Source organism: Nipponia nippon, unplaced genomic scaffold (genome assembly GCF_047370975.1).
Source record: "Nipponia nippon isolate SJK-2023a ecotype South Korea unplaced genomic scaffold, ASM4737097v1 scaffold_4, whole genome shotgun sequence".
Taxonomy (NCBI): domain Eukaryota; kingdom Metazoa; phylum Chordata; class Aves; order Pelecaniformes; family Threskiornithidae; genus Nipponia; species Nipponia nippon.
The window spans coordinates 9423159-9440449 of record NW_028262358.1 but is presented as its reverse complement, the minus strand read 5'-3'; the positions used below and the strand labels follow the sequence as shown (position 1 = coordinate 9440449).

The 17291-nt window shown below is 41.0% G+C and overlaps 2 protein-coding genes across 11 annotated transcripts in view; one reads left to right on the top strand and one right to left on the bottom strand.

Annotated features, from left to right (window-relative positions):
- The window catches only part of PPP3R1 (protein phosphatase 3 regulatory subunit B, alpha), a 39808-nt gene extending 30219 nt beyond the window's left edge, over positions 1-9589 (bottom strand). The window contains exon 1 of one of the 2 annotated variants that reach the window (XM_087774409.1): positions 9325-9589. Coding sequence is in view for 1 of the 2 variants with exons in the window: in XM_087774408.1 (XP_087630534.1) it covers positions 9325-9327 (3 nt within the window). In the remaining variant the exon portion in view is untranslated. The remainder of the gene's footprint in view (positions 1-9324) is intronic. The other variant, XM_087774408.1, reaches the window with a different exon arrangement.
- A 133-nt stretch (positions 9590-9722) lies between these two features.
- The window catches only part of PLEK (pleckstrin), a 63848-nt gene continuing 56279 nt past the window's right edge, over positions 9723-17291 (top strand). For 7 of the 9 annotated variants that reach the window (XM_087774400.1, XM_087774406.1, XM_087774405.1 and 4 more), the window contains exons 1-5: positions 9725-10098; positions 10794-10865; positions 11333-11455; positions 14708-14777; positions 15056-15182. The gene's annotated coding sequence lies outside the window, so the exon portion shown is untranslated. Of the gene's footprint in view, positions 10099-10793; positions 10866-11332; positions 11456-14707; positions 14778-15055; positions 15183-17291 lie in introns of all 9 variants that reach the window. The other 2 variants (XM_009472132.2, XM_087774399.1) reach the window with 2 other exon arrangements.

Genomic DNA, 17291 nt, shown 5'->3' with positions numbered 1-17291 from the left:
AGTAATAATACTTCTCTTTGCAGAGGGTTTTCCAAAAGCAGAGAAGGAGGTACGGTAGTCACAGAACTCCCAGTAGCGAAAACAAACCTCCTCCCTAACTTCTGCAAGAAATGGCTACAGGGCTCCTTGTGACTGATCAGATATATCTCACATATGTATCAGGCTGAGGCAAATATGAAAGATGAGAACTTCGCTGGAAATGAAATGGAGCATGTTATCCTCTGACAGCAACCGACAAACATACAAATTAACGTATTTGTTCCCAACGTAGCTGGTGAAGTTCTCTTGACACAAACTGTTCTGCAATTGTTTTTCTGAAAAAGATGCACTGCATCCGATCAAAGGAAAGCAAAATGAAACATCGTAAAACACAGAAAAATACCACACTGCTTTCAATTAAGGTTTTCGCTGCTATAGAATATTCCAAAATCTTGAAACAGTTTTCCTTGTATGACCTGTGTCATGGAGAAAATACTGACTTTTTTTTTTTAATCATAACGCTGAGGCGATGTCCATTCAGGAGTTGGTTATATGAAGTAATATTCAAATGCAATTAAAAAGATAGAATATTTTCGGTTAAGTTCTTCAGGGCAGGAACCAACTTGTTTCTTATATTTACGTACAGGAATGCAAATATTTAACATTCATTATCAAATAGAGACATCTAGCCCTTTTGCTACAAGCTAAAAGGGTACTCAAAAGATTAAATTAGAATTCCAACACAGCGTCAGTAGCTTATAAACAATCACATGTCGAATCTTTGAAGAACTATCCAAAATCTCATTTACTTATAAATGTTAGCATTATTTTTGGTAAATATTCATAGCAGTTGCTAAAGAAAAAAAACTCCTTCATCCTGTCAGAAATCAAAGCTTATTAATTGCCTTAACTAGCAATACAATTAAAAACAGCTGTCCTGAAGAGCTATACATTTTCATAAGTTGTAAGTGTACATAAAAGCAAGCATAAAAGTACACACAAAGCAGCATTGGAAAAATTATTGCGATTTATAGGGTCCACAGGTCCCAAAATAAGCCAAGTAGGTGCACCCCTGCAGAGCTCCAGTGACTTCCAGTAATAATTACCAGTTGCTCTGTAGGCTCACCATCAAGAATCTAGTCATCCTAGCCCAAGGCCCAGTACAAATAACTGCATCCACCCCCCAAAGACTAATTGACACAACTGTGCACGTACACACCATCTGCCCACAGAACCACAGGCTACCATCTTATCTCTTCATAGACTATACTTCCAAAAATTGACTGCTTGCAAACCTTAAAGGCAGCATATAATACGTATACATTTGTACACCAGTCTGTAATATGAACTACAAATCAAAGAACACCTCTAATTTTAAAATAAGTGTTTTAACTGCTCTTTGTGACATGCTGGGTAGCATGGATTGACTTCCCAAAATATTTATGACACTGCACAGATGGTAAACAATACCTCTGAGAAAGTGGCCAAGATAAAACTATTGCTAAAAAATCACCCACTTTCTCACTCAAATCAATTCTTCCCAATTTCTCTGGAATCTTTAGCTGCTCTGCCCCCCACTACAGAGCATTACTGCACTATAACATCATGATATGCAATGCCTAAATCTTAAACCACCATCTACTTCCCCTCAATTTTAGTCCCTTTTACTCACGTGACTTTTTGTCTTCTCACCAAGAAAGGGAATTTGGCCACCTTCTAGCTCACTGTTCATTTTTTCAAAGCCTCTCAAAAGAGAATATTTCAGAATTGAACTCTGGCAAACTCAACTGTAGCAACACCAGAGTTGCACTCTAACATTCAAGACTACAAGATCCAAACTTGCCAACCTTTCCTATTTTATAAATTACATTTGTCACTAATCTGATTTTTCAACGTACTGTCTGAAATAAAAAACCAACGCCAGCAGTACACAATGCAGATGTTTTAATCTTATTACTAAAATAACCAAACTTAGTGTTTTGAATAAAATACTTCAGGAAAACTAACACCATTTTTATAAGAATCCCTGAAAAAAGTTTAAGAATAAGTAGGGAGCAGGTATTTCACCAGATACCCCTATGAAGAACAGTGATTAGAGTGCTAAGATAGTCTACTTAAGTCAAATATAAAAATCAAGTCTATTTATTCATATGGCCTTTTTTATTGCTGTTTAGAAGTTCTCCTCTTTATCATGATTTTTTTGCTAGACTTGTTAGCAGATCTACATGCAATCCTTTTATCTGCAAAGTGTTCCTTCACTGTTATCAACAAAATTGACCCATGACACCAAGGTGCTAAGCCTGGTAAGCAGCAGCTCAGTACTAAATTAAACTTCCCCAAGAGAACATCATTACATACACAGCACTGAAAAAGCTGTTCAGTCATCATGCCTACAAAGTACATGAGTTCTCCTTCGTAAGTTCAGGCCTAAAGTCATATTCGTGGAGTTTGTTTCAAAAAACCCTCCCTTTAAAGTCCCCTCTGCAAGCCATAGTATCATTGACCACAGGGAATTCAAATGACTTCTTTCACCTTCAGTGATGCTATTCAGAACCTACACAGTCAGCAATGAAACAGTTGTTTTACTACCTATTACAAAAAACCCAAAACACCTGATAAATGTACACAGAGGAGGCATTCACAGGGTGACAACGGAGAAGGGGTAGAAAAAAGAGAGAAGTACTGTAGCTGAGGTCTTCCTTCCCAAAGTTTCCAGCTGCTTAAAACAAAGGGTAAAAAGCCTCCGTATTTGTCACAAATATACCGCAGGAAGAAAAGAAGTTCCACAGCATTTAAAGATGATCCTAAGATTATATTCCTGCGAGAATCACAGCTGAATCCACTTTTCCAGTAGCTGGGTTTCTTCCCAGAAACACATTAACCCTGGCTTCCTATCTGTTACCCCATCCCTCCCTCTCCTGCCCCTCCCAAATTCTGACTGAAGTTCTTTAACTAACAAGTGTCTTACCACATTTTTTAGTTCCTACTTTACCTAACCTAGACAATGATATAAAGTGTGTGTGAACTTCAAGCCGACTGCATAAGCTTTTTAAAATAGGCACAGTATCAGCTTACCGGGGGAGTTCCGGTTCTTTGCCTTAACAGTTTGCTTAAAAACATCCATCAACACAGACCTCACAAATATTCACCTGAGTGTATTAACTGGCACAACCTGTTTACAGCTTGGAAGCTAAGATTTTTATTGGCAGTTCATGAGCAATGCTGTCCTTTAATGCAAAGCATTTAAAGGGTTTCTGAGACTTCTTTAAGACAGTTCAAGATTATTATTTATATCGCTAGGGATTCTTCCTTATTTGTGGAACAGAGTATCAATAGCAGGGCCAACTCACTGTCAAGTTACAAGCAAGTCAGATATAGTCTCCAGCCTGTTTTGCACCATCTACGTAGCTTGCCCAAGCAGCTAAAGTAACAATGTGCTTGTGGCTGTGCTAGGTACAATCTAAAAGCAACATATAAAACATCTCAACAGTCTTTCTGTATGTGGAAAAGGCCTAATAAAGTATAGTTACCAAATTAGAATTTTCAAGTCACATATTTAAGAAGCTACATAAAATGTCAAGATTAAATTTTCCTAGAAGAACTGTCACTCCAAGAATTAATTCACTTGAAAGATGTGGGTTTTATTCTTACATACACCTGAAACTTTTGAAACAAACAAACAAACCCTAGCCTCTCCACAGACTTTTGCCATTCCAACTATATAGAACAGACCTGAATAGGAAGACAAGCCATAGTTTAAGTTTAACCCTGGTTAAACTTACCTCGATATTCAATATTACTAAGGAAATATAGTATTTCAAATGGTGCCCAAAATAATCTAGCTACATCATACATCAAGCAGAATATATTGCTCCTAGTCTTGTACTTAAATCATTACAAAATCATGAATTTCAAGTCATTTAAGCTCCCTGATCATTGATCCAGGGGAAGAGCTGTGAAAACATTCCCAAAATACTTGAACTGGTATACTGAAAGATCTGCCTATTCCAGGTTAAAAGACGTCAGTCCATATCCAAGACTGTCCCACTTCATTCAGCACATTAAGGCAACCTTTGTAGCAGATCCTTCTCAAACTGCTGGTGTCAAGATTACTTTAGGCCACTAAGAAACTGAATAGCTTTTATGGGATATAAAAGGCCCACTTCCAGGTCTAATCTCTAAAAGAAGTCCCTTTAAGTGGCTAACACAATGCTACAAAGATGTTGAAAGATGGTAGTGTATGACCAAGCTTTCAACCACTACACACCAGCACGTGCCTTAAACAGAAAGGACAGTGTACAGCACGTTTGTTTTCTAGTGGCTGCATTCTAACGCCAATAAATCATCAGCCCCAAGACCTCAAAATTCGTAGCAGTCAATTTGATTTAGACTTCGTATTTATTTTCAGCGCTACAAACGCATTATCCATTTCCGACATCACATACTAATGTTAACTTCTAAACAATAAAAAGGGCCTTGGATAAGTTATTACGCCGCCACGACCTCAACCTTTTTCATTTGTAGAACAAGGACAATATTTACCAGCTTCACAAGAGCACAGCAAGATAAGCTCTTATGGTCTCTGCGAAAGAAAGAACATGTTTAAGTAATTTATATCATCAAGTCAGCCAATAAAATTCTTACCATTTCCAGGTGTTCCAACTTTTTTTCTGTTTTAATTAACAGGGGTATGCAAGTAAAACAAGATACTTATTTTCTTACAATATCCTGCTCAGAAGGTTCCAACTGCATAACCTTTAAAGTATAAGCACTCCTCACTTCTCTCTTTTGATGTAGATCCATGCCTCTCATCATTCCTTCCCCATCACTTCAATCTTTACTCCCCCATCCTTGCAGTGCTCGCTCCTCCAGAGCAGAGGAGTTTGATCGTGACAAGGACATCACACAGTAGCACCTTCTCTATTTCTGCTGATGATTCTGGCAAAGAACTAGCATGTAGGAAGCATGGGAACAGCCAGCCCCCTTTGCCCCTGTGGTCTTTCTGTAGGGAACGCGGAGGAATAAACAAGCTCAGGAAAAGAGAAAAACATATAGGCCAGAAGAAGGAAAGGATGGAAAACAGGGAAATGTGTCACTAAATGAATTGGCTGCTAATCAACAAAGAACAGTGCAGTGTCATTTTTTTCCCAATTAGAAATGCACAAATTATACTACCCAGAGCAGGGAGAACAGGATTGGAATGAAAGAGGAGGTGCAAGGAAATCAAGAGCAAATTGCTTTCAGGAAGTCATACACTAGCTCAAATTACAAAAAAGTTTTTCCTATGAACACAATTTTTGGTCACCATTTCATATAACTAAACCCAAGTCTTAACAGTTTCATGCTCAACTACCATTCAGACTTACATTTTAGGAGAGGATACAATTTTCTTCAACGAAACTCAGTTAAACACAGGCAGTAAAAAAGGGGAGGAAAACCAAAAGAATTCTTTTACTAGCAGGGCAATCAAAGCAATGTTGAAAAATCTTATGCAAGCGTAGTTTATGAATTACAGTAGGAGAACACTATTAAGCACACCTACAATTAAAAAAAGCTATTCCTTCTGCAACACTGTCAGGTAAGCACTGATTCAACACCCAGCTGCAAGAAAGCTGTGAGATATTCATTGCTAGATGCATTTCTTCTTGAAAGTATGTATTATGTCAATCAAAACTGATAAATAATTTTCTTATGGTAGCCTGGCTACAGCTTAACAACTTTTTGTATGTCTTCCTGACATACAAAAGTGAGGGAAATGAGGCGGCAGAAGCAGACTAAGAAATGGTTTGGCACCAAAACGTGCATTTCTGCCTCACTTGTTTCCCGAGAAATACCAGAATTACTGAAGCCTCCTTTTCTGGTACTGATCAACAGAAGATAGTCCCATCTCCTTTCAGATATGAATAAAAACCCCAGTTTAGATGTTATTAATCTCACTCCCTTAACACTTCCCTTTCAGTGCTAAGTCAGATGCCTTAGAAGATGAATATTCTGAAGTTCCTGAGGCATGCCTACCACAAACCATTTTCCCTTAAACTACTCAATTTTCATTCCTTCCTATTGTTAAATTAATAGTTTAACCATATAAAGACAGAATTCTACTTCCACCGCAGAAACAGTGAAAAAATGTAATTATTTGTCTTCCTTTGTAGGTCACAGAGTTAAGTAAGCTTGCATATTCAAATTGGCCTCTAAACTATGCCTCTGAAAATTATTTCCAAAATAAAATCTTTTATTAAACAAACTGTCTTAAATAAGCCTACCAAACACTTCTTAAGACCCACACATGAGCTTCACAGTTTGAATCCTAGACCAGTTATTCCACCAGTAGGCTGTAAGACATAAGACAGACCATGTGAGTGCCTCTCAGTTCCTGCCACCTGTTACAAAACTCAAGTGACTATTCAGATGTTTGTCATGATAGCAGTGAAATTATGATTTGGTTATGGAATAACTAGTTTTTTCTTCAGCTAGAAGAAACCAACTTATTTAATACCCTCCCTGCTAAATAATAAACAGTGATTCAAGATGGTCTTCTGGGGTTTTTTTGTTTTATTGCAAAAAATGCTTTGGTGTTCTTGGCTTCAGCAATTTAGAAACGCTGTTAGATCAGCTTCAGCTGGAGAAAATGCACCAGAAGCACCATTACTCAAGTAAAGCGAGTCAAAACAACTGAATAGAGTCTAGCTAAAAAGATGGGTGCACTATGTAACATGGTTTGGGTGGTTCCAGTGGAATTCTGCGTCTTCTGTCCTACAACTATAAAGCTCAAGAGCTGGATATGAACCAGAATGCAGACCACTCCAAGAAAACAGAATTTATCTATCTAAAACCAAGATTATTTAATAGCAGCTATCTGTGCTATTTACCCTTTCCTAGAAAATACTACTCATAGGAAAAACTTGCTATCTGACAGAAATAGTATATCAACATTACTTCTAGCATTATGTAATGGACTCATCATCTTATGCTCTGCCTGATAGATTATTTTAGAACTGGCTATACCAAAACATGCAGAACTACATTCTCTGACTCATTAGATGGTTATGTTTTATCTTAAGCTACCTACTATGAACACAACAATACATTCACCTCTTTCTTCGCTATAACTGTCAGCTCTCTGGTCCTGTGAGAACAGAAATGTTACTCCAAACTGTGAAAAAAGCATTGCTCTACTCTAACAAAGTAAAGGCTGAAACAAGGTCTACTCTACTACTTCATTAAAAGTTAACTCTTTCAGTGAAAACATCCACAGAGTAATGACAGTAAAGAAGAATGGCAACTTAAATGAAATGTTTGGGGTTTTTTTTAATGTTTATCACCTGTTTAGTTTTCAGACTACAAGGCACCTAAGATCAGGTGTTATCAGAACCAGCATACTGATACAGCTACAGTGAAAATTCTCCTGGTGTTGTTACTGCTTATGTGAGCAAACAAACACCTTTACTGGTAGAGATAATATCCAGCATACCTTTTTTTCAGCATCTGCATTTACACATTGCAATCGATCATACACAAACACTGTTCAAGAAGTCAAAGTAATAATCAACACGATTATACCATCGAAAGATGCTAGGACAGCTTTAGTTACAACAGAATGGAGGAAAAAAAATCAAAGTTAATTGTACATGAAAGTTAGGTTCATTACCAGTCACTAACACACACGGCCGTCATGGTTAAATAGTATTTTCTTTCCTTTTATGCATGTTAGCATGTCTCAGCACGCAAGTCTTTTGAGAACAAAATTTTCACAGAAGACCCAACTAATGGCAGTATGAGCACAACGGCTGTGTGGAAGACGATCACTGTTCATCTATATAGTCACAGCAATTAGCAGTATTGCAACCACGGCGTAATTTCCAATCATAACTTTTTTCTTTTTAAGTCTTAACTTCATTAACACCTTGTTGTCAAAATACGAGCCTTCTTTTCTCACAGTCTTAACGTACTCCAAGACTGTGCGAAGGCATTCAGTAAACACATTGGTTTAGTCCCCAGTTGAAACCAAACTTTTATATATTTCAAAATATTTTTCCAAATGCACATCTAACAGACATTCAAGTGTACACACAAAGACAGCCTGAGCGGGCACATCAGTTTCTGCTACGACTTTACTTTTTTAAAAGAAAGACTGCAATCCCCTGCTTAAAAACAAAAGGAAACCCATTTTCAGCTCCCAGGCCCTGTGAGGTCTAATGTGAAATGTGATAAACAGCTGGCCTTGCTCTTAAAGTGTTAAGAACAAAAAAGCTAAAGCACTTCTATTTCTCCAGCTGTAAAACCAAAATATTGCCAGAGTCTTCCTGCAGCCAGGGTACTGGATAATTTAGGCTAAAATAAATGTTTATTAAAAAAGGGCGTTGATTTCTTGGCAGCAGTGAAAAGCAGGAGACACCCCTAGTGTCGACGTAAAATACTACAGGACTCCATACTGTATCTCTGGGTTAATTTTACGGCAGTAAAAGGGAAATTTAAATCGTCATAATTTCAAAAACAGAGCAACTCACACACACACACCTGGACATACCGCATACCTTCTTCCTACAGTCTCAAAACCCACATGCCTATCATATTTGAAGCGTCAGCTTTCTAAACCCGGACCAATTAAAGCAGACATTATCTAGCCTGTCTCCCTGCCATGGGCTACGTGCATTATAGCTTTCCGGTCTGCACATGAACAGAAAAACGCTGCTGCACCAAAGGCGGGGGGGTGGTGGTGTCGAGGGGGGGGGCACCCTATTGCGATTGCAAAACAACCCCCACAAGACACCGCTACCAAAACGCCGAGCCCGCTTAGGGCGCTGCCGATACATCTGGAAAGCAGATGAAGCGCAGGCCGGGGAAGGCGAACCCCCGGACTGAGGGGAAGAGGGGGCGGGGGTGAGGTGAGGGGGTGCCGGGGAGCGAGGCGGGGGGGCGAGGGGAGAAAGGGAAGGGCCGAGCCCGACGAGCGCTGCCGGGGCGGGGGGGAGGCGGCGGAGGGAGTAGGCGGGCAGGCAGCGGGGCGCACGGGGGCGAGGTAGCGGCCGTGGGCGGCGGAGGGGAAGCGGGGGGACGCGCCTGCCCCCGGGGAGAGGCGCGGGGCGGCCACAGCGGCGGCCCAGAAGGAGGGGGAAGCCCAGCGAGGCTCTCCCCCGCGGGAGGACGTGGACGGCTCAGGGGCGGGAGGCGGAGGAGACGGGTCAGAGGCAGGGCAGCAGCAGCGAGGCGGAGCGGCGGTCGGGCCGGGCCGCGGGGCCATTACCTCGCCCCCCCGCACCCCCGCGGCCCGTCCCGGTCTGGAATATTCCGGCGGGGCGGGAGCGGGGGGCTCTGAGGGGAGGGGAAGCGAGGGAGGGTCCTCACCATGGCGGCGGGTGGGCGTCAGGCGTCTCCCCCGCAGCTGAATCCACCGAGCCCCGGCCTCGCTGTAGCGTGTTCGGCGTCGCCGCCGCCGCGCCCCGGGCCCGCCGCTGCCTCCGGCTCCGGCTCCCCTCACTGCGGCAGTGCCTCGCACTGACCCGCAACGGCGCGCAGGGAACTAGGGAGGGGGGGCGCGAGCAGCGCTAACGCTCAGCAGCGGGGGCGGAGCCTCCCACATCCGGGCACTCGCCGCGCCGAGCACCGCCCTCGCGGGGGGGCGGGGCGCGGCTGTGACGTCAGGCAGCGAGGCGGGGGCGGGAAAGGAGAGGAGGGGGGTACAAAATGGCGGCGGGGTGAGGGTGGGAGGGGGTGTAGGTAGGCGGGAGTGGCTGTGGCCGCTCTGCTGGGCTCCCTAAGAGCGGGGGACAGGTTTTGTGAAGGCTGGGATGTGGGAGTCTCAGTTGAGGGGCTGCTCTGCTGCCAGGAGATCCTTTTTGCAAGGCCCTGGATGTTGAGTGTTACTAGAAGATAGGTTTGTGCCTGCTCCTTTAGGCCTCTGCCTAGGGAAAGGTTTCCTCAGGCACTTCAGGAGCTGTTAGAGCTGCTGGTTGTGCTTGTTCTCCCACACACCCTCTGCTTAGGCTGGGTCCACTCAGTTACTTCATAAGCTGTGCTGCTGGAGCCCTTGCTGCTCTAGCTTCCTTCCTTCCTCCTTGTGTTACTTCTGCTCTCTGCAAAAGGACAAAAGGCTCCAGGCAGGGAGAAAGCTCAGCACAGGTGGGCTGTTGGAAGTGTGGTTCTGAGTGGTGCCTGCTCTCCTTGTGTTCTGGCTGTTATTTTCCTCAGGTTTTTAATGTTATATTGTAAGAGGCTGTCCAGGCTGGAAGGTGCTCAGTACTTAACAGATTTTTGGGGTATTGTGTTTCAGTAGTGTTAATAGGTAATTAAACAAAACTAAAGGAATTGTGCTGTGATGAGATAATTCTTAAAAGTGTTTATATGTATTTTTGTGGTTTCATGCCAGTAGTTAATGTTTTGTAACCCTGCATAGTTTACAAAATAAAATGACTGATACAGTTGAATGCAAACTAAGATGAAAGATGTCATCTTAGTAACCCCTTTGAGGCAAGATTTAGGGCAATGCAACTGCTTGCATAAGTAAGGCTGACCCTCAGGGAGTGATCTCTATATATTGTAAAGTTTTAAGTAGGCCAGATGACACCTTTAAAAGCCTCTGTGAAGGGTAAAGTAAAATAGTGAGTGAAGATGGGTTGATTTCACATTCCCTTTGCTGTTTTTGCCCTTCTTTCTGTGCTCGCTGTGCTGAATATGTTTATTTTGGAGCACCATGACACAGCGCATAACACTGTGACAAATGAAGTGGTGAAGTGAAAATAATAATTAATATAAAATATTGTTGTGTTAATACTGCCAAAGAGAAGATCCAGTACCATGTTGATGTTGTTTTTCAGGCATTTGGTATTCGGCTCACAATAGCTCGACACTTTGCCAGGGAAATGCAAATCAGTCCTGCCAAGTTCAAGGTGAATGGCAACCTAATTTGTGGGGGAAGGGAAGACTGGATTATTACTTTAAAACCAGGTTAATTTTTTAGGACCATAGCCAAGCATGAGCTTTCCAGTCTAAAAAGGTCATTTCCTCTCCCCTCAGCTTCTTCTGGAAAAGGAACTGCCTTGTCACTGTTGCCCTGTTTGTGGGAGCTGGTCTAAGGCTAGCAAAGGTTACCTTAAGAGTTCCTGGAGAAACCTGACATCTTGAAATCAAATGCTGATGTGCAAATGCTAAGAGGAATGGGGAATCTCCTATATGGAAGCCTGCTCAGGAAATTAGATAAATAAAGGGTGACTGTGAAGTTCAAGAACAGATTAGAAGTTCTCATCTAAAAGATTGAAGCAATGCACAGCAATAAATGTGCAGTTCTTAGAAATTATTAATGACTGATGAAGGTTCTGTTCAGAAACTGATATTCAGCATGCCTTCATATCTGCAGAAATGGGTGAGCTTGACTGGGAAGAATGAAGAGTGGATTAGAGAGATTGGACAGAAAAATCTAGCAAAAATAAGTAAATGAAGAACGTGGTGATGAGTGAAACTAAGTGGTGGCGAACAAAAGGTAATTTGCACCAGAAGAAAGCAGAACAAACACTAATGCGTAACTGTAAGCTTTGAGTTAATAGCAAATCAACAAAATAGGCCTTCCTGGTAAGAACCTGGGCCTGGCCACAGTGAGAGGTTATACATGGTAAAATGGTCTGATCCAGGGAAGGAATTTCCTGCTTTTTTTATTAACAGATAGAGGTGGCTAGGACAACTCTTCTTTGGGGGGAAAAAGAATTCTAGTTGCTAGGATGTCTCAGGATAAAACATTCCTAGATTTCATTGAAAACTAGTATTAAAACTGACTGGACTCTAGCCAAAAAATAAAAAGTAATAACTTAAGATCTCCAAAAGGAAAAGAAATTCTGATGTAAAACAGTCTTGCTGCTTACAGCTCTGTCACTGCAGCCTTATCTAGCAGATGCAAATCTGGAGTAAAATCAGCTAAATGAAGTTGAATATGGCTAGAATTTCTATTGCATAATGTAATGGGACTAAAATAAACAGAAATGAGGAATACAATACCTTAATTGTTACCTTTTTAAGTTCCAAGTAGAAGGAGCCAAGAACTTGGGAAAATATAATTTTTATCTTGTAATGCAGTTATGTCACTGCTAGTAGTTGTGAAGCTCTAGATGCAGTACGCAGATGAGCTAATTAATTTATAATTCATTTTTCTGTTGTGTGAATGCGTCATAGTTGCTTTTCTTTCATATCTGACTTCTAAAAGGTGAAAAATGCAAGATGGTATTTGTTAGTGTGTAGTTAAGAGGCTGTAAAAAACCATGACTTGCATTTAACCCTTTGCATTATATTATCTATATTTCTGACTAGGTTTTTTTGCAGATATTGATATTTGAGTGGTTTTTTTAGAGTGAGTTTCAGACAATTATGTGTTTTGTTAGTTTCTGATTTTAGTAAAGCTCCTCTGTAGCTAATTACAATCATTCAAACTAGGATAAATATGTATCTCCATGTAATTGGAAGCTGGTTTAGCTACAGATAAACAAACAGGTATGTAAACTCCGTACCTGTTTGGTTCTTCAGTGTTATTAACAATAATGATGTGGCTTGCATAGTGCTTGTCCTAATGTCTGGAAAACAACTTCTGTGCTCCTGCTTATGTGTCTGGACTCTAGCTGCAGTTCTTTGCATAGCATGCTTCTTTTAAAGTGCTATTTGTGATGCCTTATCTATCTCTTAAGTTTTGAGGGTTTTTACTATATTACGTATCTTTGATCCCCGAGCATATCCTTCTTTGTCTTGCCTTGTGCTGGTTTTCATATGAACATTGCTTACTCACAAACCTAGCTGGATGCAGTTTGTATGGAGCATTCCCCTCTCTGTTTAACCCAGAGTGAGGGCTGCCACCTAATTAAATAATCTTCTGCCCTGACCCTTAACAGGCTGTAAGCAGCTTTTCCCAGCAAAGCAGGTAGACTCCTGGGACAGTGCAGTAAAGCTTGAAAATACACGATTTTTAAGCATACGTGTGTTCTTGTGGGCTCCAGAAGTAATAAACTCTTATTCTTCTTTAGTGCTCTAGAAGGAAAAAAGGAAAATACCTTTTGTGAACCGGCTTTGAGGGAAAGTGCTTTTGGCTACAGTGGGTGGGGGAAGCTGTATTTTATCACCAAAAGAGGAAGCCTTTTTAGATAGAAATGAAAACTGTCCTTTCTCAGGATGTTTGAATAGCTCTAATAGTGCAGGTCCTCAACTCTAATATCTGTAAAACCGATGCACTGTATTTATTAATCTCATTTCACTTGTAATAACAGGCAGAATAATAAGCAAATCTAAAGATACAATACTGACTGGAACTGACAAATGATTGGAAAGATAAAGTGCCTCTCATTGTATCTCTCTTACACCTACATCTGTCGTTTCAGTTGAAAGAAATCAAAGGGAGTCTGCCCTTATTTTCTTGCATATTTGTGAGAGCATGTATAAATTGCCAAGATTTGGGAGGAGATGATATATTTCGGATCCAGTAAGGCACAGCTGAAAAAACTGGTCAAATGAAAGGGTTAGGGATGCAAGGGAACACTGCTGTCTTTACCTAGCAAATGAAGAACAGGACTCTCCTTAAGACCAGAAAAAGGTCTGGGCCACAGAAGCCTTGTGAAGCTGTAGGTTAATAGGATGATTTTTGGTTACCTGTTGGTTCATTTTGCATCACTGCAGGATGCTGGATTTCAAATGGCTATAGCAAGTGCAGATGTGTAGTTGTCTCTAGCATATGTGCATTTACTGAAACAGTGGTGGTAAATGCTTCTGATACGTGGATCTTGCTGCCCAAGGTGGTGTGAATTAAATGTCCTGATAGTAGGTTTATTTCTTTGGGTACCCTTTTCAGCTCTTGGTGGTAATTAACAGCCCCCAAGGACTTGAAGCCACAGATTGAAAATCACTGCATGAAACTTTATTTTTTTTTTTTTCTTAACTGGGTTATAAAGAGTGGTCTTCTCATTTCCTAGACTTACTGCCAGTTCTGGCTAGGATAAACTTGGGATAAAAATGCTTTCTGTGCTTTCTGTATCTTTGACCCTGTGCCTGTAATTGCATCACTGTATCGGATAGCTCTCTGCAGAACAAATATATGCAGACAATTTGCAAGAAAGATTGAGACTAAAAGGTTACATTTTTCTTGAGACTCTTCTGTTTGCATAATAATTTCATGTAGTGATCTTATTTGCCTAGCAGCTGATAAGGTTTCTTGATGGCATCCAGCTGTAGCTAGGGTTGGCATAATTGGCTGCTTTTTTCTGAAGACATTTGTTCTTGGGAACTCTGATAAGAGCTGTGGGCTGACTGCTCAAAGACCTTGCAACAACTGGAAGTAAGTGCTGCAAGCATGAGTACAGTGTTTGATTTTTTTCACTGATGTGCTTGTCTACCACTGTTGTAAAGGCTTATTTCTTTTGTTTAACTCTGCTAGAGATACACATGCATCGGTCTGACTTGTGAAGTTCTTATCTTCCTGCAGTAACTGATTAGGCAGTAGAGATTGGCCTGCACAGGATATTAATGAGCTATTGATGTATGTAATGTCAATCTTGTGGAAACAATCACTTGAACTATTTTAACGTGGTACCTGTTTTATCAGTGGTCATGTGTCGGCTGACCGGTTCAGGTTTGGGCCAGTACAAATTCTGAAGGTGATGACTCAGGCAGCAAACTAGACTGGTAATTTAATAGTGAAACAACAGAGTCTGAACTGAAACAATGCCAAAAGGTCTTAATTTCTTTGTTCTTTTTCTTGTGGCAGAGACTAAACTGGGGAACTGCTTGATTGTTGATCCCTAACGGTTTGAGTTGGGGACAAATTTTGAATACCAGTAAGTAACCTGTCTCTTTCAAAACTAATCAAAATAGATGTTGTTGTCATGTGGAGTACCTTTTAGCATATCAGTATGTGTTGTGGGAAGTTTAATGAATGTAGCGTGAAGTTCTCTGTCTATTAACCCTTTTTGTTGTCATGGAAGAGAAAAATAATTGCATTAACAAATGCTGTCTGTGGTATGATATGGTAAATTGCATCCATCTTAGTTGTGCATTTTTCCATAGCTTTGATTGCCATGATCTTAGTGCTCATGTCATCTGTTTTCACTTACAGTGCTGTCATCTGTGTGAAAAATCAAGTAGCTTGTTAGAGTTTCAAGGAGAACGTGATGCAGCATGATCACGTGTATTCACGTAAATGTTCAAGGCCCCCTCAGCTAAGGAGGTGTGACCACACTGAGGTAAGCACTGTGCGCGTGTGATTCTCCACTCTGTGCCTCTGTTCCATACAGAGATTTTCTTAGGAGGTTGTATTGAGGCCTGTGTGGTTTGTAGTTTCAATTTGAGAAATAGGAGGATGTATAACCCCAACTAGGTCTGTTTGCCACAGGATGTAATTTTTTGCCACGGTAATTCAGAAGTGCATCTAAGAACTCCCAAGGAACTAATTTGGTGCTAACACAGAACATCACCTGTATTTTTATAGCTGTGACAGGTTTTACTGCTTTAGGCATGGTGAAACTGGGTTTCGTGATGTTCTCAAGGTGCAAAACATCTAGTCTGTCATCTGTGCCTGTCTCTCTGTGTTTGGATCATCATTGGATACTGCCTTTTTCTTACCATGGTAGTCTTCAGATATTCTGGATCTGCAGCACGGGACTAGAAAATGGCCTCAGGTCTTTGGTGGTGGGTGAAGATGCAGTCCTGCTCTGCTGCTTTCAGTAGAAGAGTGAAGTTACTCTCACACTGCTGGATGGGGATTCTGTGTTTTGTTCCCATAAAGCAGGTTCAGGCCCTGAATCCAAGGTGTTTGGACATCCTAGGTTTTATCCTTTTGCCCTGATGCCAGAAGGGATAGATTCTGCCACTGAATGCTTGGTCTTTGCACTTGTAGCATAGTACAGTCACCTAAGGAATCATAAAAAGGTTTAGCTTCCTGGCATCCTCCTTTTCCTCAGAGAAAGAGTAGTGAAAAGACAGCAACTTTTTTTGTGGGGAGTAGTTACAGCTGCTGGGAGCTCTTGCTTTGCACAGAGGTTAAAGAATCCCTTACAGGAATTATAACTTGGCTGGACTTGCTGTTAATCTGTGTTAATCTGAAGATCTTGTGTGATTTAAGTCTTTGGGCCTTCGTGTTGCAAAAGACTGCCTAATTAAAAGGGGCACTTGCCAGGGATGGGGTGCAGCTTGTTACCGTGGTACGCTGTAAGCCATGATGCTTCTGCCTCCTACCTATTTGGCAAAGTATCATCTACTTTCTGGTGTGGAATGGATTTATAATTTCAGTGGATTTAACATTAGCTTCTGATCAATCATGCTGTTGCTGAATCCTCCCACAAGAAACTTCCCACAAAAAAAAAAAAAATGGAGATTTTCCTTTTCTGAAAGGACCTGCAGAGTTTCCAGAGGAGATTTCAAAAGTCAGAATGACGACATTTGCTCATATTTTCATATCAGACTCCCCCCCCCCCCCCCCCTTCTGTCTCCCTGCAGACAAAAGGTATGCATAATGAAAGTGAAATTCCTAAGTAAACACCATGAAATTTTGGGTGACTTAGTCATAGAGTACTATTTTTTTTTCCTCTGTAAATAGGGAAGAATTCTGCTCTCTGGTGTGCAAAGCAGGCTCCAAAATAAAACGCACAATTTCCAAAAACAACTTCAGATTTTGTACTATAAAGCACCACCACTGGAATTTTACTACAGCCCAAACAGTTTTAACCACTGGATGATAATCTCCTCAAATGTGCTGTCTCTAGTTGAAGCAGCATATATCATACAACAAGAGATACTCCAGGCTGTCCTCAATGTGAAATCTAGTTTCAAAAAACCCGCTCCTGTAAGCCTTGTCTGTGGCAGGAACAATAACACCAGTAGTGATTCTAATGCTTTTCAGCTGGTGGGAAACTCAAACAGAACATTTTATGGCTTGGGTGCATGTATTTATGCATAAATAACCAAACAGAGGTTTAAGAGAACAGTATCACACAGAAAAGAATAGTGCAGATTACTCATTATGAGGATAATACCAATGAGATGAGATTTTCGACACCTGTTTGCGTTGAAAAAAAAATCGTATTATCGTGTAAACAACTTCAACTTTGTGTTTTCCCATTTAGCTGAAATTGCCACGTGACCCTTTCTGTAGACTTAAGGATAGCTGGTAAAATTGCAATGGAGAGTTAATGCATAAGTAGGGGATGTACACAACTGTACTTCACAATGGTGTGAGAGCTCTGTAATGCACGTAAATCTCGGTACTAAAAAAATACAGAAACTTGTTTAGTGTTATAATAAGCGTGTTACCTCTGAGTAGTGTTACAACTGCATGGGTTGAAACTGGACAAAGA